The 24,181-nt window shown below is 36.1% G+C and overlaps 1 protein-coding gene and 1 pseudogene across 9 annotated transcripts in view; both read right to left on the reverse strand.

Annotated features, from left to right (window-relative positions):
- Nucleotides 1–3,669: 3,669 nt before the first annotated feature.
- LOC113930427 lies at nt 3,670–4,457 on the reverse strand (annotated as a pseudogene).
- A 6,974-nt stretch (nt 4,458–11,431) lies between these two features.
- Nucleotides 11,432–24,181, reverse strand: part of GPR174 (G protein-coupled receptor 174) — a 76,783-nt gene continuing 64,033 nt past the window's right edge. For 6 of the 9 annotated variants that reach the window (XM_027609401.1, XM_027609399.1, XM_027609402.1 and 3 more), the window contains one exon: nt 11,432–16,213. In XM_027609401.1, coding sequence (XP_027465202.1) covers nt 14,661–15,653 — 993 coding nt within the window. In that variant the 5' untranslated portion in view covers nt 15,654–16,213 and the 3' untranslated portion in view covers nt 11,432–14,660. The remainder of the gene's footprint in view (nt 16,214–24,181) is intronic. The other 3 variants (XM_027609404.1, XM_027609400.1, XM_027609403.1) reach the window with 1 other exon arrangement.

The following is a 24,181-nucleotide window of genomic DNA, read 5'->3' on the forward strand; positions in this document are numbered from 1 at the left end:
TTGGTAGTTTATAGGTTTCCAGGAAGGCATCCATTACTTCCAGGTTGCTTAATTTATTGGAATAGAGTCGTTGATAATAATTTCTAATAATTGTTTCTATTTCCTTGGTGTTAGTCGTGATCTCTCCCCTTTCATTCATAATTTTATTAATTTGAGTCCTTTCTCTTTTTTGGGGGGAGGTAAGTTTGGCCAGTGGTATTAATTCTTTCAAAGAACCAGTTTCTAGTTTTGTTGATCTGCTCTACTGTATTTTTGGTTTCTAATTCATTGATCTCTGCTCGAATCTTAATGATCTCTCTTCTAATGTGTGGCCTAGGCATCATTTGTTGTTTTTCTCCAGTTATTTAAGGTGTAAAGTTAGTTGGTGAATTCGGAATTTTTCTTATTTTTTGAGTGAGGCTTGGATGACTATGTATTTCCCCTTAGGACCTCCTTTGCAGTGTCCCGTAGGTTTTGGACCAATGTGTTTTCATTCTCATTGGTTTCCATGAATGTTTAAGTTCTTCTTTGATTTCCTCGTTGACCCAAACCTTCTTTTTTTATTTTATTATATTATGTTAACCACCATACATTACATCATTAGTTTTTAATGTAGTGTTCCATGATTCATTGTTTGTGTATAACACCCAGTGCTCCTCCATTCAGTACATGCCCTCTTTAATACCCATCACCATGCTAACCCATCCTCCCACCCCCCCCAGAACCTTCAGTTTGTTTCTCAGATTCCATAGTGTCTCATGGTTCATCTCCCCCTTCGATCTCCATCCTTCATTTTTCTCTTCCTGCTACCTTCTTCTTCTTCTTCTTCTTCTTCTTCTTCTTCTTCTTCTTCTTCTTCTTCTTCTTCTTCTTCTTCTTTTCTTCTTTTTAACATATAATGTATTATTTGTTTAACAGGTACAGGTCTGTGATTCAACAGTCTTACACAATTCACAGTGCTCAACATAGCACATACCCTCCCCAATGTCTATCACCTAGTCACCCCATCCCTCCCACCCCCCAGCACTCCAGTAAACCTCAGTCTGTTTCCCGAGCTTAAGAATTCCTCATATCAGTGACCCAAACGTTCTTAAGCAGAGTGGTCTTTAGCTTCCAAGTGTTTGAATTTCTTCCAAGATTTTTCTTGTGAATGAGTTCCAGTGTTAAAGCATTATGGTGTGAGAATATGCAGGGAATAATCTCAATCTTTTGGTATTGTTTGAGACCTGATTTGTGACCCAGTATGTGGTCTGTTCTGGAGAAAGTTCCATGTGGGTACAAGAAGAATGAGTATTCTGTTGTTTTAGGGTGGAATGTTCTGTATTTATCTATGAGGTCCATCTGGTCCAGTTTGTCACTCAAAGTTCTTGTTTCTTTGTTGATTTCCTCTTAGGTGATCTGTCTGTTGCTTAGAGTGGAGTGTTGAGGTCTCCTACAATTAACACATTATTATCAATATGTCTCTTTATTTTAGTTAACATTTGGTTTATGTAGTTGGCTGCTTCCATGTTGGGGCCATAGATATTTACAGTTGTTAGATCTTCTTGTTGTATAGACGCTTTAAGTATGATATAGTGTCCTTCTGTGTCTCTAATTACAGCCTTTAGCTTAAAATCTAATTTGTCTGATATGAGAATTGCTACCCCACCTTTCTTTTGAGGTCCACTGGCATGAAAGATTGTCCTCCATCCCTTCACATTAAGTCTGGATATATCTTTATGTTCAAAATGAATCTCTTGTAGACAGCATATGGATGGGTCCTGTCTTTTTATCCAGTCTGCAACCCTGTGCTATTTTATGAGACCATTTAGGCTGTTCATGTTGAGAGTGATTATTGAAAGATATGATTTTTTTTGTCATCATGTTGTCTATGAAGTCCTGGTTTCTATCGATTGTCTCTGTAAATTTCTGTTCTATATCACTCTTGGAGTCTTTCTCCTTTTATGGAACCCCTCTTAATATTTCTTGTAGGACCGGCTTAGTAGTCACATATTCCTTCAGTTTCTGCCAGTCCTGGAAGCTCTGTATCTTTCCATCCATTCTAAATGACAGCCTTGCTGCATAAAGTGTTCTTGGCTGCATTTTCTTCTTATTTAGTACCCTAAATATGTCTTGCCAGCCCTTTCTGGCTTGCCAGGTCTCTCTGGAGAGGACTGACATTATTCTGATGTTCCTCTGTCTGTACATAAGGAATCTCTCCCCCGTAACTGCCCTTAAGATGGTTTCCTTGGTTCTGAGATTTGCAAGTTTTACTATTACATGCTGGGCCGTTGGTCTGTTGTCCTTAATCTTGGGAGGCGTCCTCTCTGCCTCTAGGACATGAATGCTTGCTTCATTCCCCAGATTAGGGAAGTTCTCATCTATGATTTACTCAAATATATTTTCTAGTCCTCTCTCTCTCTCCACCCCCTTAGGGATCCCAATAATTCTGACATTGAAATATTTCATGGCATCACTTATTTCTCTAATTCTGTTTTCATGGATTTTAAACTGTTTGTTCCAGGCTTCCTCCTGTCCCTTCTTTTCTATCAGTTTGTCTTCTAGATCACTAATTCATTCTTCTGCCTCATTTACCCTAACTGTTAGAGTATCTAGATTAGATTGTATCTCATTGATCACATTTTTAAGTTCTGCCAGATCAGCTCTCATTTCTGCCCTTAGAGGCTCTATGTTGCCTTTAATCATTTTCTCCATTCTAGCTATTGTCTTCATAACTGTTACCATGAAGTCTATTTCTGACATCTTGCTTATACCTATATCCATTTGTTCTGTGGCTGAAGTCACAGTCTCCGAGTCTTTCCTATTTTGGGGGTTCCTCCTCTTAGTCTTCTGTTGAGGGGTGGTTGAAGCAATGTACAGAGTCCAAATTATTGACCACAACCCAAGCAAGATGCACTGTTTTATAGGGACCTTAGGGTTGTTGGCCTCTTGTTCTTCCTGCCTGTCTTCTGGGGTAGGGGCCTGCCACAGTATTACTCAGGCAACCCTGTTTGGGCAGAGTTGCCCTGCCCCCTGTCGGGGGACAATGGGCTCAGTGAAAACTGGTTTTGGGGGCTTTTGTTCTCTGGTGGCTTTCCTTGGTGGCTTTCTGCATCTCTTCTGAGAGTCAGAGCAGAAGTGACTCTTTCCAAACCTCTGCCTCAGAACAGAGAGACTGCAGTCTGTTCTTCATTGAGCTCTCCAGGCCACACTGTCTCCGTTTCTGTCTGTGCTGCTAAAACCGCAGCATCCTGGGTTGTGCGCCCCACAGCAGCACTCCCAGCCCTCGCCTCCGGGTCCAGACACGTCTCTCCCTTTTGTCTTTCTAAAACCGTCAGCCACCCCCAGTTCACATGGTGCCCCCGCAGCTCCAGGTTTCAGTCCAGGGGGCTGCCCTAAAGTCCTTTCTCCACCACTACCAGTCTGCGAGTCTGTTCCTGGTCCCCAGCATGGGATGCTTTTGCACTGCTCCTGTGTTATTTCACCTTCCTGGCTCAAGTGCTATGGCAGCTCCCTCTCCCTTCCATTTATCTTCTGATATTTGCCCGTGGAATCATGGCTCCCTGCTTCATACCTCAAGGCCAGCCACTGGAGACACTGTTTGTAGAGCTCCAGATATATCTTCTTACATTGCAGGCTGATTTTGTGGATGTTCAGAGTGGTCTTGTAGATATCCAGTTCAATTCAGGAGACTGGTTGAAATAGGGTCTCCTACTCCTCTGCCATCTTTGCCCCCACAACTCCACATTTCAACAACATGATTGACAGTTCCTAAAGGAAATTATTTTTAAAAAGGCATAATCCAGATGTTCCCTCATTTCACCAACTCCATCTAAGTTTAGATGTGTAGAAGAGTTTAGATATATCCAGAGTTTTCTAAAATAAGGTTTCAGGACAATGACAGTAGATTAGGGAAGAAAACATGAAGGAATGAATTCCTAATTATTATACATGCATATTTTTTGACACTAGGGGGAAACCTTTTATAGATAAGTTACAAAAAAAAGACAAATAAATAATTTTGTACAAGAAATTTAACACATTCTGTACATTGTCTTCACACTTTGCTGTCATTATTTGTACAAACTTCATATTTTACTTGACCATCACCATCAATATATACTTCCCTGATCATTTCATCAACTTCATCTGTTAACTTCTCTCCCAGGTTTGTCATCATATGGCAAAGCTCAGTTGTACTAATATAGCCATTGTTATCCTTATCAAACACACTGAATGTTTCTCTAATTTCTTCTTTACTGTGCCTTTCATTTTCTTGCCATCATTGTCAGAAATTCCAGGGAGTCAATTGTGCCATTACCATCAGAACCTACTTCATTAACCATTTCCTATAACTCTGCTTCTGTGGAATTCTGCCTAAGAGATTTCATTACAGTTCCCAGTTCCTTTGTTGTTATAGTTCCATCACAATCTTTGTCAAGTAGTGAAAAAGCTTCTTTGAATTCTGCAGTCTGTTCTTCAGTCAGTTGGTCAGCCATGCTGCAAGTGCTACTGGTCTCTGAGAAGTGACTACAGAACCACTCAGTTCAATTGCCCCAAATGGATTCATATTTGATATTTGAGTATTTTAAATCATCCTTGCATCCCAGGGATAAATCTCATTTTGTCATGGTATATAATCCTTTTGATTAGTTCTTAAATTGAATTTCCTAATATGTTGAGATTTTTTGCATCTTTGTTTATCAAGGATATTAGTCTATAGGTTTTTTCATATGGTAATTCTATTTTTAATTTTTGAGGAACCTCCATACTGTTTTTCATAATGACTGCACCAGTTTGCATTCCCATAACAGTGCATGAGGATTCCTTTTTCTCCACATCCTTGTTAACACTTGTTTATTGTTTTTGATTTTAGCCATTCTGACAGGTGTAAGATGATATCTCATTGTGGTTTTAATTTGTGTTTCCTTGATAATTAGTGTTGTTGGACATCTTTATAGGTGACTATTGGTCATCCATTTGTCTTTGGGGAAATGTCTGTTTGTGTCTTCTGCCCATTTTTTAACTGGATTGTTTCTTGGGTGTTAAGTTTTATCTGTTCTTTATATATTTTGGATACTAACGCCTTATTGGATATATCATTTGTAAATATCTTCTCCCATACATAGGTTGTCTTTTGTTTTGTTGGTTGTTTCCTTTGCTGTGCAGAGCTTTTTATTTTGATGTAGTTTTTTTTTTCCTTCTTGTACTGTCCTTATCAGACTTTCATATCAGGGGAATGCTGGCTCCATAGAATGAGTTTCGCATTCCCCTCTTAAATTTTTGGAAGAGTTTGAGGAGCACTAGCATTAATTCTTCCCTAAGTTATTGGTAAAATTCATCTGTAAGCCATCTGGTCCTGGGGGTGTCTGTGTTTGGAACTTTTTTTTTATGATTGAAGTATAGTTGACATACAATGTATGTAATATTAGTTTTAGGTGTTCAACATACTGATCTGACAATTCTATAAATTACACAATGTTTACCATGATTAAGTGTAGTTACCATCTGTCACCATACAATGTTATTACAATATTACTGATTATACTCCCTATGCTATACTTCTGATCCTGATAGCTTATTTATTTTATAATGGGAAATTTGTACCTCTTAATCCCCTTCACCTACTTCACCTATCCCCCACCTCCCTCCCCTCTGGCAACCACCAGTTTGTTCTCTGTATTTATGAGTCTGTTTCTATTTTGTTTGTTTCTTCATTTGTTTTGTTTTTAAGATTCCACATATAAATGAAATAATGATATCTGTCTTTCTTTACCTAATTTTGCTTAGTGTAATATTCTCTGGATTGTTGCAAAATGGCAAGATCTCATTTTTTTATGGCTGAGTAGTGTTCTACTGTGTGTGTGTGTGTGTGTGTGTGTGTGTGTGTGTGTGTGTGTGTGTGTACCACATCTTCTTTATCCATTGTAAGATTGCTGACAACACTGACTCCATGTTTGGCCCTTCACCTTGTTTATGCCCATGTGATAACCTCCCTCAGGGCTGTGTGTTTGAGGCACCTTGGAAGTTAACGTACACTGTGACTGGAATGTGAGAAGGCTTGTTCTGATCTTCCCTATAGTGATGCACAGAAAGCAACACTTCAGATAACTAGTAGACATGACTGGTGCAGAAGGTGCCATTTTAGATTATCCTTTGATCTCACCAGAATATCTCTTGCTGTATAAAAGCTGTGGATTAAGGTCTGGACTTGGGCAGAAAGTAGTTGCTTTAGTGTCTGAATTATCTGTCTGCTCCATTCACCCATCAGTAAATTATCCTGAACAAAATTCTATAAACAGTATAGAGTGACTTGCATTGTTTTTGTTTTGTTTTTTTTTTGGTCTCAAAATGGCTTCTCAGTCTGGAGGACATTTTACTGTCTCTCCTCCACCTTCTAACATCCATTCATCTTCAGTGGACACTTAGGTTGTGTCCATATCTTGTTTATTGAAAGTAATGTTGCAGTAAATACCAAGGTGCCTATATTTTTTTTTCAAATTAGTCTTTTTGTTTTCTTTGGGTAAATTTACTGGGTAAATACCCAGCAGTGGAATTACTAGGTCATTTGGTATTTCTATTTTTAACTTTTTGAGGAACATCTGTATAGTTTTCCACAGTGTTTACACCATTTTACATTCCCACCAGCAATGCACGGAATACTGATTCAATTCTTTACTCATTATTGGTTTGTTCATACTTGCTATTTTGTCCTGGTTCAGTCTTGGTAGGTTGAATGATTCTAGGAAATTATCCATTTCTTCTAGGTTATGTAATCTGTTGGGTATAATTGTTCATAGTAGTTTCTTATAATCCTATGTATTTCTGTAGTGTCACTTATTTCTCCTTTTTCATCTCTAATTTTATTTGTTTGAGTCATCTCTCTTTTTTCTCAGTATTGCTAAAATATTGTCAATTTTGTTTATCTTTTTGAAAATCTCGCTTTTATTTTCATTGATCTTTTTTTTCTCATCTTTATTTCATTTATTTCCGCTCTAATCTTTATTTTCTCTTTCCCTTAAATTTGGGTTTAATTTGCTTTTTTCCCCCTAACTCCTTTAAACATAAAGTTAGATTATTTGTCATCTTGCTTATTCCTAATATATATACTTACCACTATTAACTTCCCTTTCAGAACTGCTTTTGTGCCATCCTATAGGTTTGGGTAAGTTATGTTTCTGTTTTCATTTGTTTCTAAGTATTTCTTGATTTTCATTTTGATTTCTTTTTTAATCTGTTGGTTGTTGAGGAGTGTGTTGTTTAGTGTCCACATATTTGCAGATTTTCCAGCATTCCTCATTTTGATTTCTAGTTTTGAACCGTTATGGTAAAAAAAAAAAGGTATGATTTCAATCTTTTATACATTTGCTAAGATTTGTTCTGTCTTATCATATGATCTATCCCTGACAGTGCTCTTTGTGCACTTGAAAATGTGTATTCTGCTTTTTTTAGGTGGAATATTCTATACATGTCTGTTAGGTCAATTTGGTATAATGTATGTTTCAAGTCCATTATTTCCTTGTTGATTTTCTGTCTATATTATTTTATCCATTATTGAAAGTGAAATGTTGAATTACCCTACTGTTATTGTATTATTGTTTATTTCTTATTTTAGATCTGCTAGCATTTGCTTAATATATTTAGGTACGTCAATGTTGGGTGTGTATATACGATGGCCATATTTTTCTGATGCATTGATCTTTTTATCATTATACAATGATTTTCCTTATCTCTTGTTACTTCTTTGGCTTAAAGTCTATTTTGTCTGATATAGCTACCGTTACTTTCTTTTGGTTTCCACTTTTATAGCATATCTATTTCCATCCCTTCACTTTGAGTTTATATGAGCCCTTAAATCTGAAACTGGCCCTTTTTAGGCAGCATACAGTTGACTTTTTTAAATCTACCCAACCATTGTGTACCTTTTGATTGGTAAGTTCAATGCCTTTATATTTAGGATAATTTTTGATATATAGAACTTACTAGTGCCATCTTACTTTTGGTTGTTTTGTATTTCCATTGTTTCTTTTTCCTTTTATCTCTGTGTATTTTTGTAAATTGGTTAATTTCCATAGTGCTGTTTCCCCTTTCTTTGTCTTTGTGGATCTACTCTAGGTTTCTGCTTTGTGGTTGCTTATTACATTATTTAAAATGTCCAATAGAGGGTGCCTGGCTGGCTCAGATGGTTAAGCGTCTGCCTTTGGCTCAGGTCATGATCCCAGGGTCCTGGGATCGAGTCCCGCATCAGGCTCCCTGCTCCTTGGGAGCCTGCTTCCCCCTCTGCTTCTCTCTCTCTCTCCTCTTCTCTCTCATGAATAAATAAATATAAATCTTTAAAAAAAATAAAAATAAAATGTCCAATAGATAAAACAGTCCATTTTAGCTGATAGAAACTTATCTTTGAATGTCTATAAGGTCTCCACTCTTTTATTCTTTTCTTTTATATTATTGATATTACAACTTACTTCTTTTATGTTATGTATTTGTTAACAATTTATTGTAGTTATAGTTACATTAATTATTTTTTCTTTAACTTTTATACTGTAGTTGTGGTGTTAACACACCATCCTAATATAGTTACAGTTTTCTAAGTCTGACTGTCTATTTTTCACCTTTACCAGTGTGTCATGTAATTTTGTATGTTTTCTTGTCACCAATTAGTGTCTTCATTTCAGCTTGAAGAACTTTTAACATTTTTTTCAAGGCAAGTCCAGTTGTGGTGAACTCCTTCATCATTTGTTTGTCTGAGAAAACTTTTATTTCTCCTTCATATAAGAAGGATACCTTTGCAGGATAAAGTCTCTACCATACTTCTGCAGTTGAAGGCTCATCTAAGGAAAACAGAGTCAAGTTAATAGAAATTTTTATCTTAGTTGGGACTTATTCATATTGATCAAAAGGAAATTCTTATATTTGTTTAAATTTAGTGTTTGATGTTATTACTGAAAGCATCTAAAATCATTTATCTTTAACCACTTTTGATCATATACTGAATAGTTCATTTAAATAGTACTATAGTTTATTAAAATATTTAAAGATGGAATTATATAATGTACAAAGTGTACTTTAATATAATATGGAGTAAGGAGAATAGGTACAGGTATAAGAAAAAATTAGTTATGTGTTGATGTTGATGGAAGCTGAATAATGAGTACATGGGGGTTCATTATACTAATTGCTCCTCTTTTGAATATATTTGAACTTTTCCACAGTTACACACAGACTTATATGCATCTAAGTAAAAACGTTAAGCTCATGTAGTGACATAGAGCAGTATTGTGATTTCACACCATTTTTAACCCAGTATTACATATTTTACTTTTTTTAAATTTTTTCAAAGATTTTATTTTTACTTAGTTGACAGAGAGAGCATGAGAGAGCACAAGTAGAGGGAATGGCAGAGGGAGAGGGAGAAGCAGGCTCCCCACTGAGCAGGAGCCTGATGTGGGGCTTGATCCCAGGACTCTGGGATCATGACCTGAACTTTATGCAAGCATGGTGGGTGTCTTATGGTAAGGCTACTTCTTTCATGCTTTCATTACTTGAGCCCAATACTTGGACCATTAGTGTTTTAAGCTGTTTTTGTTTATGTATTTTTTCTCATTATTAGATTAGCATTTTTAAAAGTATGAATGATGCTTGTCATTGTACAAGTTATGGATATTCAATATTGCATAGAAAAGGCTGAAAAAAATCTTCTTGTTATGCCCAGAATCAAACTTTGAAGAGCAAAAACTCTTAGGTTTGCCTCTGAACTTTGCTTCTGAAGCCCTTACAAAAAGAAAACACTGGGGTCAGGGTGATAAGTCTAATGACAGTTCCCCCTTTCCAAAGAACAGTTGCTCTATTATTCTTTGAAGAGATTCAAGAAGGCAAAGGTAAGGCATCAAATAAGAGTTATGCTTATAGAGGAATTAGCAGATGTGTAGTAAGGAGTTAGGTAAATAAAACTTAGTCAAGAAAAAATAGAAGAAGAAATGTGGTCTTGACAAAATCAAGTAAGTGAGGAAGTTCGAATGAGGAAATGGTTAATGAAATTTAAGAAAGTTACAGTACACTACCTTGTTTCCCACACATCACATCCTCTATAATTGAGGAATAAGTAAGTAAAAAGAGCTACATTTACTTGAGAGTTTATCTCTCACTCCTTCCCCCCAACTATGTAGTGAAGGCAGTAAAGTTACTTCTGGTCTGACTCTAGGAAGGCACAGAAAAATGTGTATATGTGATTTGAGGGCATTGGAAGCATAGGTCAGATCTCATATTTATATTCCATTATTTTCTTCATGTTTACCAAAAAATTGGAGATTTCTCTTTAGAAAAGCTTTTACCACTTCCTTTTTTTTAAAAAAAAGATTTTATTTATTTATTTGACAGAGAGAGAGAGAGACAGCGAGAGAGGGAACACAAGCAAGGGAAGTGGGAGAGGGAGAAGAAGGCTTCCCACTGAACAGGGAGCCCGATGCAGGGCTGGATCCCAGGACCCTGGGATCATGATCTGAGCCGAAGGCAAATGCTTAATCACTGAGCCACCCAGGTGCCCCACTTTTACTACTTCCTAGGAAATTATTTCTGCAGTAGCCAAAATGTGTAATTCTTTTTTTTCTTTTCCTTTTTCCTTTATTTTATTTTTTTTATTTTTAAGGTTTTTTTTTTTTTAATTCTAGTTAGTGTAATATTGGTTTCAAGAGTGGAACTTAGTGATTCATCACATATATAACACCCCATGTTCATCACAAGTTCCTTCTTTAGTACCCATCACTCATTTAGCCCGTCCCCTGCCCATCTCCCCTCCAGAAACCCTCAGTTTGTTCAAAATGTATAATTCTTAACAACTTGGTTATTACAGAAGATATCCGGGCCTCACCAAAGCACTAAGGATATAGGCAAGATAAAGAGGGAGTTGCTAAAGTGGAAGAAAGAGAACTGAGATGAGAAGAGGGCCAGAGACAATTGTACTGTTTTTGCATTTTTTTGTTTGTTTGTTTTTAGACTGTTTTTGGAAGAGTAGATGGGGACAATGGAAAATTATGGGGTTTTTTTCCTGGCAAACTACAAAACAAATCAGACTATCAGGTCTTAACAACCCTTAAGACTAAAGAGAAAACATTCCCTCTGTCATTTCATCTTCTTTTCTGTCCATAAACTATATTCTAGAAAATATAGGATATTGTCATTCAAATAAACTTGGTCAACAAGTGAGTGTGAGTAATAATCTTAGTAGGGTGTGGATAGTAAAGAATTTATCTGTGGGAGAAGTGGATGGCAGAGGGTGGAGTAAGAGGGGGGAAGTTCTTCATCTTTCTATTTGAGAATAGAATGCACCTCTCCAGGGAGAGAAAGGGAGAGTGAAACCTCATGGGACTTATCTATGTGTGTGAGAATACTGAAAAAAATACTCAAGTGTATCATTTTCTGAAAAAGTCACTAATTATACCTTGATTTCAGGAAACAGAAAATATGTAATTACAGAGACCATCTTTATTATTAAAATACAAATTATAAGTTACAGATGTAAATAAATTCCAAGTGTAACATTTTCACAGTGTCTTGGAAGTAAAAACAGAAAGATGATATAAAAATGAAGTTACGCAAAAGTTCCACTTATGTACTCTTTCAGATCAAGGTAGCTTGATCTGTTGTTTCTAGGGCAGATGGTTCCTTTTGTATAGAATTAAGGGTTAATAGAATTAGCTGCTTACCTGAATGACACTGAAAACATAAAAACCATTTGAATATAATAATAATAATAACAATAACAATAATGACAATAATAATAACATGGAAATCACCCCATATTCATAATCTCTGTTTTTGGAAAATTATGTGTATGTTTTGGAATCAGAACTCAAAAAAACTTTATATAGGAAATGTGAGTTTATTTATCTTGAATTGTATATTACTATAGTTGAGGGTGCTTATTTTTTGCACCTTGATTTCATTGAACCCGGACAGTGATAAATGGGAGATTCAAAAAGAAGATTTTCCAAGGAAAAGAGAAACTCAAGAGAGGAGACTGCTGTCCAGAGGGCAGCTACAGTAGCACATCCCTCCTACTCCTAAAAGCAATGCTTTTCTTCTGGAAATAAAGTCCAGGGTTGGAAGGGGAAAAATCAAAAAGAAAAAGGAAACAAGCAGAGATGTGAGAAACTGAAATATTGTGATTAGATAGATAGATGATCAATATATAGATAGTGGATATATTTCTTAGAATTATGGTAAGCAAAGTAGGCGATCACTTACTATATATAATTTGAAAGACACTGCTGTAAAATCCACTTTCTTAAAAAAATCTTCCCCTCCAGTTTTCTTCAGTGTCTTTCATCCTTCCATTAAAGGTAAGGTATTAACACTTTGAATTATGGTTTATCCCTAAAACTTGAATTCAGATAACCCTGGGCAAGTCACTAGCACCTTAGTATGAATAAATTGATCAGATTACTGACTAGAAGAACAAGCGAATAGGACAGAAGGAAAAACATATCGATGGGGAAGAGGGGTAAATGAAGTAAATTACAACACTTAATACAAACCTATGGGCAGACCTGGGGAGAAGTGATGGTCTTAGCTACACAGCATAACAATACAGGACACTTGTCCTTCCCCCAGTGATGTAAATGATCTGCAAGGCCTTCTGGACCACATAATAAATGGGCTCTAACCCCCTCAAACATTCCTCTAGGAAAGTCATTAATGTCCTAGAAATATTTCCTCTCCTTTTTAGAAAAAAATAGATATGTTTAAAGTAACATTAATATGCTAATAAAATTAAATCTCTGGTATCCCAAAATGACCCTAAAATGTGTAATCCATGCTAATCTAAAAAATAGTAAACAATTATAGTATAGACAAATATAAGTACCCACAAAATTATTACTTGTGATCCCATTACAATGCTAAATTATATTCAAACACAAATCACTTTAAAGCAAACAGACCAGACATAGTTACAGTTATTCTTTTTAAAACACAATTTAACACTCATTTAGAAATCATATAACACATCAAAATACATAACTTACAATGAATAATGAGATAAACACTATTGCTAGCAGCACAAAGTCCGTTTTCTAATAAGGTGTTATTTTAATAACAAAGTACAAGCAAAATCAATACTTGTCTAGAGAAAACATTAGAAAATTTTCCATTCCTCTTAGATATTAGAATTAATTTTGATTTACCAGTTCCCCCCAATCATTTAGTATCATAACTGTGTGCCTAAAACAATTCCTTTCCTATAAAAATATGATGGAGCCCTTGGTTGATTTCTACATTCCTTCCAGATGAGAAGTAGCATGTGTCTTTATTATATAGCACACAGATTTTTTAGTAGACCATCGTTTTAAATTAGAGCTTTTTGCTAAAACATGTTTCAAAGTACCATAATATTTTAGATCTCTGATTTAATTATGACTCATATCTTGGGTCTGCTACCTGAATACTAGTACCAAACAGGTAACAGGCAAATAACTGTAAGGGGAGTCCAATGCTACCAAAATTAATCTTTTGCAGTTTTTTTTTCCCCAAAAAGGTGAAAGAATCTCCTTCCTTAGCTGCTGGGAGGTAGGCTGTGCAGGATTCACAATGATATGACTGAGGCGAAGCTGGACCAGAAAAATTTCTGAAGACTCTACGGTCCACATGCCTGGCTGCCTTCAGTTCATGAAGGCAGCTTGACAGTCGCCTCTTAAATTAAGAAATACAACGTGGTGAAGCTTTTAAGAGGTGTACCTATCCATTTATTTTTTTTGTTCTGGCCTCAGCTTAGTAATTATTTAGTGCACTACATCTTTCATAGGCTCAAAAAGTGCAGTAACCTGTCAGAGATATTCAGTGTTACTTTAGAAACATGGTGGAAACTCCCTCTATTAGGTAAGTCCATACATTTCAATAGGAATTCTTTAGAAATAGTTTAAGAGAACCGGAACTGTGATTGTCACTTATCTGCTGTCTTCTGGACCTATAGAGGCAATTTAGGTCACATTGTATGTACTTTGGAGAGCTATCTGACCTGGGTGGATTCAATATGACATCTTATATAATCATAGAGGTTACTGTATGTGAATTTGTTTCTTGTTCTTACTTTAAACATACCAGAGGCCTGAGTTCAGATTTTCATTTTATGAATAAGTGTGACAGATGATGTTTCATATTGACATTTAAATGAAGAAAACAGTTATTTGAGTCTTCAAACCCTAAAGTATAATCACACGTGTGAGATGAAAATGGTCCCATGTTTATCCCACTTTGTTTTCACAGAATAATATATTGTCCATCTTAGTTAAAATACACTCAAAATATGGTATTTGAATATAAACTGTGATTACTAGTATGGATAGACAACTACATTGCCTCTAAATACAGAGTCTCAGTGTCCATTGCAGCAAAACTAAGTGCTTATGATGAGCCCAAGCTAATAGTCTCTGTGTCTTAGGTTCACATAAAACTGATGACTCTAATTGAGTACATATATATAGAATGTCACTGAAGTTTTACAGTTTAAATCCTGACTTAATAACAAATTATTACATGGACATGTCAACAACAGTGATGGTGGAATACAATGCTTTAAACAGGTTCTGTTATAAAGATGCAAATTCCTCATGTAGGTAAGATAGAGTTAAATGAAAAGCTGTGAGTGCTTCCTGTAATTACTTTCCAGTGGCTTGCATTTTCAGACCACATTCAGGTTTTGTTTTAATTTAGCATAATTCAGTTTTCAGAGTAGAAGTGGTATGGTTGCTTACAAAGGATTTTGCATGGAGTTGGATGCTATCTTGTCTTGAAAGTCGTCTTCTGAACTCATTAGTGGTGAAGTAGTATATGACTGGGTCAAGACAGGAATTCAGACTAGCAAGACAGAGGGCAACAGAATGAAATATTAGAATCACCCTTCTGGCTAAGCAGCTTTGAATTTTGTTGGACTTGACCAGGAAATCTAAAGGAAAACTGAAGTGATAAGGTGCAAAGCAAATTAGGAATACGCCTGCACAGGTTAGAATCATCTTCAAGGCTTTTTTTTTCTCCCCAAGATCCTGGGCCACAGGATATTTATCATGCAGTGATAAAACTGTCTTCCAGGTACAATACAGGACAATCAGAAGAGGAGTGACAAACCCAATCAACTCGCCAATGGTCATCATTGCAACAGAGTGGGCCAGATTGACATTCCTGGTAGGAAGATCCACAAAGCATTTGGTTCTGTTGCCTGAAGTGTCGTCACTGGTTCTGAGGAGAGGAAAGAGCAGACAGGCAAGGCAGATGATCAACCAGCCAGCAATGCTGATGTATAGGTCATATTTCTGTTTGCAATCATGGAAGCGAAAGGGGTACATGAGAAACCAAAATCGTCGCACACTTATGCAGACCAAGAAGTAGATGCTTGCGTACATGTTGACATACTTCAGGTAGAAACAGAACATGCAGAGGCCAGGCCCAAATGGCCAGTCATAATTCAAGTAGTAAAAGATCCTCAGTGGCAGGGAGAGAACTTGTAGTAAGTCAGCAATGGCTAAGTTTATCATGAATATCACAGCCCGTTTGGTTTCTTTCATATAGCCATAAAATACCCATAAAGCTAATATGTTTCCTATGAGACCTGGTACAAGAATTACAGTATATGTCACTGCATAGATAAAATATCGAAAATCTGTCTTATATCCATCTGGCCCAGCACATGTATCATTAGCAGGCATATTTCCTTCCAGAGCAACTGTCTTCGCCAAATGGTGGTTCAAAACATAAATTCACAATTAACTGCCACTCTTTCTAAAAGACCTAATATCAGTGGATTGGAGAGAGTGAGTATAAAATAAACTCCTTTTTACTGCATTGGTCTGAGCCTCTACACATAATTTTGGGGCTTTTCAAAGAACTATTTGCATATTCACCTTGGATTTTTTTTACAGTAATTACACTGAACTCTAGTGTACAAGCACAGATAACAAGCTGTTATAATTTTTCCCTTTTGTTACTGTTATAAGGCCTTCTGGGACATCATGACAGTTGATTCTCTCCCATTTGAATCATGAATGTGCCACATAGCAGCTCTTCAAATTTCCATATGATGATAGCCATCTCTTTACAGGTGTTTGACAGGCTGTTTTTTCTTATGATTGCCTCACATAGAAGAAAGGTTTGCTTTAGTACTCAGTGAGTCCGCAGTTCTTCAGAGGTGCTTAACTTGGATAGATCAGCTTTCTGAGACTTTTTCATTTATGTGTTGAAAGCTAAAAAGTGGGAAACAAAGGCAGAGCTGCAAGTGAAAAAACAAATAATTGAATTATTGTCTCACACTTCTTACAAGAAAACAAAAAGTCCATGTGTACAAAAATCTGTTCATTTGAAGGAAAATTCTGATGTAAGTAAAGGGGACAAGTCAATTTCTACAAGTTACTTTAGAATCACAGGAAAGTATAGCTAGAAGTAACCTGAAAGGTAATATAGTCTGTGACTATGAACCAACTTTATTTGACAGCTTGTTAGAAATGCCAAGACACTCAGGCCCCACTTAGGACCTGCTGAATCACTCTGTAGTTTAACAAGAGCCACAGGTGATTTTTATGATTATTAATATTTGAAAGGTTCTGATTTAGACCACTGATTCACAAACCACATTTCAGACTCATTTGATGGAATTAAAAAAAATTCAGCTTTCTATAAGTTTCCTGGTGTCTCCTCCAGAGATTCTGATTCAGTATATAAGGCTTCAAATTCATATTTTTAAAAATTTCCCACATGATTCAGATATAGTTGACTGAGCATTTTTCCTTGAACCATCATTATAGGGGCCACTGACTTGGTCAAAATCCTTCTCAGATGTCTGAAAATAAATGGGTAACAAACCTCTCTTTAAATACTTCATTTACATGGGTCATTTAGTCACCTTTCAATTATCCAAGATAACAGACCATAGTACCAGTAGAGAGAATCAAAATTCCAAGATAGTTGACTCAGCTGGATCCATGACCTTTGTTCTGAGCTAAACAAATTTTAGCTTAGGGACTTGGAGAGTTGCCTTAAGGCTGCTGAAATTTGGGAGGATTTAATCAACTTTAAAGATATGTGGGAAGAACAAAAATGAAATAGGAATTATTAAACATTCTGCTTTATATTATCAAATATATGGGCTTTAAAGTGTGCTTGATTCAGCCCCTGAAGGAATTGTTTTGTTATTATTTTGCCTCAATTGCTTGGTAAGAAAAATAGCATGTTTTGTTCAAAGATATGGTGTTCATTTTAACTAAAAGTCCTGATGAATGATATGAACTGATTGAAGAGGTTAAATACTTGAGATTTTTTTAGGTAAGGACAAAGTAGAGAGATGGCATTATAAAATACAAGGAAGCACAGCTGTAAAGAATAACATCAATACTGAAAGTGATTAAAATTAAAGATTGTTTAGTTCTCAAACTGAAATACATCTTTATAATATTTGCACAGGTAGTGGTTTTGGATGACAGGCAAAATCGGGTGGCAGACCAAACAATCAAAAGCCCTGGGTTTTCAATCTCCTTTTAACTATTTATACAGAAGTCACTGTCTTCTATTGTCACTGAATAGACATTAGAAGTTTATACAAATATACATCCAGTCAACCTCTAGTGTACATCCATCTTCCCTATCATGGGCAATGACTCTTAAATCTATATTTCATTTGAGCTGTAGCTCTCTTTCCAACTATATATAAGAACTCTTCTCTTGAATGTTTCATTATCACCTCTAAATTCAACACATGAACATGAAGTTATCTTTAATATTTATTCAAAATATGTCTTATCTTGGGTGGCTCAGTCGTTATGTGTCTGCCTTCAGCTCAGGTCATGATCCCAGGGTCCTGGGACCGAGCCCCATGTCGGGCTCTCTGCTTAGCGGGGAGTCTGCTTCTCCCTCTCCCACTCCCCCTGCTTGTGTTCCCTCTCTAGCCATCTCTCTCTCTCTCTGTTAAATAAATAAATAAAATCTTTTTAAAAGGTCTTATCTTGTTAGATTATGTCATGTCTTTGATAAAAACATCCTAATAACTTTTCCTCTCATTTAGAGGAAGATCAAAGTTCTTAACAATGACCTACATCGTTGGGGTGCCTGAATGGTGCAGTCAGTTAAGCTTCCAACTCTTGGTTTCAGCTCAGGTCTGATCTCAAGTTTGTGAGATCAAGCCCTGTGTTGAGCTCCATGCTCAGTGCGGAATCTGCTTGGGTTTCTCACTGCCTCTGCCCTTCCCCACTTTCTCTCTCTCTCTCTCTACCTCTCTTACTCTCTCTCAAATAAATAAATAAATCTTAAAAAAAAAACAATGGCTTAAATCTCTTTACATGATCTGGCCCCATTACTCCTTTGAGCTCACCTCCTGACATTCTCCCTCTTGCACTCTGCTCCAGCCACATTGCCATTCTTGCTGTTAGGGGAATGGACCAGGTACACTCCTGCCTTGAAGCCTTTGAATTGGCAGTTCCCTGTGCCTGAAATGCTTTAGCCCAGTTATTCACTTGTTTCATTCACTCATCTCCTTTACCTATCTTTACCTCAATGTTAGCTTTCATGAGGCTTCTCCTGACCTTTCTATTTAAAACTGCACCTCTCCTCCAGCATTCCCCATCTCCTTCAGTATTTTATTTTACCCATTTTCAATCATAATTAACATACTTTGTGTTTTTTTACTTATTTATTTTATTTTTATATATTTTCCCTACTAGACTGTAAAGTCCAAGGACAGGAATTCTTGTATGTATTTGCTGTATACTAGAACCAAAGACTGTGCAAGCCACAAAGTGCTCAGTATTTGTTGAATTAAATATTTCCAGTAAATAAAAAAGTATTTGACTATAAAGATAACATTCTCAAACAAAAATTATCATCTCTCAAAACCTCAAACCTGATTCTGCTCTAGACTTCCTTATTGCTATTAAGTTCATCAATATTTTCCCAGGTTGTCTCAAAGTATTGGAGACACTGACTCTTTGCCAATTGTCCTCCACTTCCAAACAAGTTTCTGAGAGGGAGACAGCATACTATGAGGGAAATAATGTATGTTTAGAAGTTAGAATGACCTGGGTTTAAATTCTTGCTCTTTCAGTTAATAACTCTGTGACCCTGGGTATATCACTAAACCTCTCTGAGCCCTCATTTTTCCATTGGTAAAATGAGAAAAATCATAGTAACTAACCTACAGAATCAGTGTGAGAATTAATTGAGCTACTATATGTAATATATTTAGCATAGTGTCTGGTACATAATAAACATGAATTATTATGACTGATACTATTTTCTGCAATGGCATTATTTCTCACAACGATCCCATTTTTGAAATTTGCATTGTTTTTACTCTAGTTCAGGCCTTTATTACTGAATTTATCTCCCTATCCCATATCTTGTCCTACTCTATTGTGTATAATACCATCAGATTCTTTTTTTTCTGAGATGAACTTTTTAAAGAGAATTAATGGCTCCCTATTACCCATCAAATCACAAAGTGCATAGTCTTGTAATCAATGGCTTCCTTAAATACAGTGCCTTCTACCTCTAATTTTGTCTCCCATTACTTCCCTGCCTTGATCACTACTCCAGCCAAACTGAGCTCCTTACTGTTCAAACTGACATTTTTGTTTTTTTCACAAACATCTGCATATTATGCTACTCATCCTGGAATATTGTCTTTTTGCATATCAGTCCTACCTATTTGTAAAGGCTTTGCTCAAATGTCCTTGTCTTCATGGAAACTTTTGTGATTAACTCAGCACTGTTATGCTAACCCCCTTTTCAAATCCTCATTTATATCTCTCTTAAAGTATTTAACTTACTCTGCTTTTTAGTTAGTAATTTGTATCTGTGTCTTATTTATGCGTCTGTTCCCCTGCCTATTCCACCCTACCAAAACAAGCCCAGAAATTCCTTGAAGTCAGGGGTTTGGGCTTAAACACCTTTATATGCCCTGGAGCACCTAGAGCCATGTTTGGAATGTGATGGTTCACCCAAATATTTATTCAACATCTACCATCAACATTTGCCATACACCAGTCTTGGTGGAAAAAGACACATGATCTTTGTCTTCTTGGAACTTATTTTCTAGTGAGGCAGAATGGTAATTGCCACACAATGTTAAAAAAAAAGTGTGTTTGTAGGCGAACTACAGTGTACTTTATAAACATAAATAAAAGGAAACAACTAAAATATTAAGAACATATTTGCTTAAGTTAAGTGAAATCAAAGTAACCCTCCCAAAGTCTATAATTTTCCTGTTGGTTATTCTGTCATTGGCCACATTTAAGTTCATTTTCATATGTATATCCTAGCCTGTGACCTTGAAATGCTCCTGAATAGAATATCTCCCTTGCAATTCCTCTGGCTTCTTCTGGGAGAGCTGACCATATTTTCCCTTTGTTTAAATAACATTATTTTCTAGTAGGAAAAGTTGCTTGGGATGACTGAAAGGCTTTCCAACATGGAAAAAAAACCCTACTTAGCTGTTCTATAATGAATATAAATTTCCCATTATCTAAGAGTAATGGAGATCAAAAAAATGAAGGAGGCATTTTTTTTTTTCAAAGCATGCCACTATTTTATGAGATTTTCCTTTCTCAGGAAAGAATCCATATTATAACAGGCACTGAAACAGACTCCAGTTTGAATGAGATATATATTTGAAGAAACATGCCAGACTCCTTGATCAAAGTATTTTTTGCTTTCAGGAGACTATTCTTCCTTAATTTTACTTACTTCTTTTTGGGAAGAGAAAAAAGAGGAAAAAAATGAAACTAATGGCCTAAATCTGGCCTGATTCCCAGCAATCTACAGGTCAGAAACTATTTTATATGGAGTTCTCATGAGAAGTTATTATTTTCATTTATGAATATTTATGTTTAGCTAAACCTGAAGCTTTACTAAATTTCACTCATGATATGGTTCAAGAGTATTTTCCAAAAATATTATGTCTTTGGTTGCTTATCCAGGAAAAATGTGATTCAAATGAATACCAGTAATAACTTTTTGTGTTACTTTACTGAGACTTCCTCTTAACAAGTTACTACTATCTATGAAGATGCTAGACTTTTAACCATCAACATGTGTTTCTATATTTTAATAAAAGAAAGTGAATCATTAAAAAATATTGAACCATCAAATGACCTAATTTTTAATGGAGGTGTTTAAGACATATTAGTGGCAAGTAAAGACTTTATTTTGGGATGTGGAATTCTGTCCAGCAACCATAGGTCATAGGCAACCACTTACCCAAAAGCCAACTTTATTTTAGAGTTCTAGTTAGGTACATACTTAGTAAGCCAAGAAAAGGCAAGACCTACTGCTTCAAGTAACTGCAAATAATGTGGAACTGAATAAGCTGTGTATATGTATATGGGAGGCAATACTACTACTATGACACATAAGTAATCAAAATTTTGGATTGAAGAGAGCAAAAATTTCTTCTTGATTCTCATCAGCACACATAGCAAATATCAGGGATTATTTTTCACTTTTGAAGATCTTCAAAGTCAAATAGCTTATAATCTTTCCAGAAAACCTGTCTGGCCACTGCAACTAGGTAAAGAGCTGACTACAGCACAGTAAGAAAATACTTTAGAAAGTTTTGCCTGGCTAATTCTCCTAGGGAATTCACCAGTTCTGCCCTACTGAAAGTTCAATCAGAATTTTTATTTTAAAGAAGGGTGTTCTGCTTGGATACCACATTCAGTTAGTCTCCCAACTTTTCTTATATTTGGTACCTCCTATGATTCCCTCATAAGCCAACTTCATAAAGGGGGGGAAATAACTCTGTGTGGACAGACAATGCAGTTATTGTGAACATTGCCATTTTGCCAGGAAGTTCTTTCATTTAGCTGGGTCTAAATGTCTTTGCTGAGATCTGAAGCCCATTTCCTTTTCAACAGATAGCGCACCTTGTTACTCTGACTAGTACTCTTTTAATTACCAGGAGACAGCAAGGAAGGAGTACATTACTCAATCTCACATTACCAGTAAGTAATGCCCAGTCACATTGCCTTTCCTCAGATATCCTGTTTGTAATCATTTCATATCCTGGAGACAAAAGCACACCAATTGGTATTGGCAACCTCAGATGCTATTAAAATTTGCACTGATAATTAACAAGACTTTGGCCACTATCCACTTCCTTGCTCCTACCATCCATTAAAAAATGTTAGTTTGTTCTTATACAGCTCCTATCTCTTAGTGTCTTATTCTTATACACATGATTTAAAGCTGTCTATTTTTATTCTTTCACTTTTTCTTAAGCCGTATTTCTCAAAATGTGGTCTCTGTACTAACTGGAGTGCATATTAAAAATGAGTATTTCCAGATGGAACAAATCTTAACTTCCAAAGGATAGAGCCAAGGTAGCTACATTTTAACATGTCTTGAAACATCTCTTGAAAAAGAGAACTAAATCTGAGAGCCTTCAAATCTGAGAGTATTCCTTGAGCTATAAAGGGCAACATCAATATCAATTTAATCATTTTCTTAAGCTCCATACCAAAACTAGGTCCTTGCAGGCATTCTTTGTGCTTTCCTATCTCCATTCCCTGGGTTCTTGATTTTCCCTCTCGTTAAAGTGCTATATCCCCCTCTTTACCTATCGAAGTCCTGCCCATCTCCTGAGGCCACTCTTAAAAAAATGCTACCTTCTTCATGAAAGCTTTTGTTATCCTCTGCCTGATTATGATCATACCCACTTATGAACTTCCATAGCACTTTGCATTATAAATATGCTTTCTTTTCTTATTCATTCCACAAAATTGTGAGCTCATTACCAGCAAAGACCATGTTTTATTGATGTATATGAACCTCCACCACTAAAGTACACAGCTATTTTGCATGTAGTAAGAACTCAATTATATTCAACTAAGTTTATTGAACATCTAGGCCAGAGCTTAATATAATGGGAGGATCCCTTTATGTCTCATATATGCTATGTTATTTTGTAAACAATTTGAATACAGCTCCATATTGTTGACTATTTAACTTGTGGCTCATAATGGGTCTCAAGTCTTTATTTATACGTGGTTAAAATATAAGAGAAAGTAGTAAATCACTTTTCATAGGTACTATAAAACAATGAGCAAACAGCTTAGAATTACATGTAGTTAACTAGCTATCAGTGTCTCCTGTTTTTACAACTCTGGGTGTATGTATCCTAACTTTAGGTTTAAAATATAAGTCACCATTTTAAAAAGTTCTATTTTAAATATTATATATCGAATATTTTTACTTTGTAGATGTGATGAGAAAATCACAAGTTATGGTGCAGTGGGAAAATTGTATGTATTTCCTGTTCTCAGTGCTGACATGGCTGTGGGGATTTTCTTCCACTCTTCTGAATGTTCATCTGGTGTTTCAGACCAGACATCAAAATTTGGACAAAGTGGGGATTTTTTAAAGGAAAGTTAAAAGCTTCCAAGTTTATATAAAATAAAGTAAGGTCCAATATAACCAGGTCCTTCTGGCTGTTTTCACTTTTTTGCAGTCCTTTTCTTGCAATTTTCTCTTTGTGAGTGTGCCGTATCCACTGTTTCATAGGATTAATAGGCTGCAAAAGTGAAGGAGTAAAGCAACTTTATGAGGTCTGGTAAAAAGAGCAAGAGTAGAGTGGAAAATTAAACCAGTCTCCAGGGCTTCACTCCAGTGTTGGCTTTGATTTTGAGTGTAGGTGGCTACCTAATGTGGTGTGATTTCAAAGGCTGCCAAAAAGCCCTCTTATAAGAAAAAAGAAGTACAAATCCTTTCCAATTTGTTGACTGGGGCCCAAATTCCTTAAGAATAAGACCTTTTCCTTATAGAGACAAATTAGGTTTGGAATGTCAGACTTCCACCTTTAAAGATGGAGTCCAGGAACTTAAAACTGGCATCTTTTCCTGGGGAATATCAGTACCCCACACAAACTCAGACTTTCTCTATCATGTGTAATAGATCCTGGAGTTTTTGCATTCTATGCTTTTCAGCTCAGTTAGTGTATCAGTTTTTTGCTCTTGGTGCTTAGTATTTTTCCCCCATAGTTGTGTTTTACGTATATGTTGAGGCCATTTTCTCTGCAGTATATTCAATATCTATAGCATTTTGTTTTATTTATTTTTTAAAGATTTTACTTATTTATTTGAAAGAAAGAGAGAGAGAGCACACACAAGCAGTGGGAGGGGCAGAGGGAGAGGCAGAAGCACAGGAGCCCGACATGGGGCACAATCCCAGGACCCTAGAATCATGACCCGAGCTGAAG

The sequence above is a fragment of the Zalophus californianus genome, chromosome X (assembly GCF_009762305.2).
Source record: "Zalophus californianus isolate mZalCal1 chromosome X, mZalCal1.pri.v2, whole genome shotgun sequence".
NCBI classification, from domain to species: domain Eukaryota; kingdom Metazoa; phylum Chordata; class Mammalia; order Carnivora; family Otariidae; genus Zalophus; species Zalophus californianus.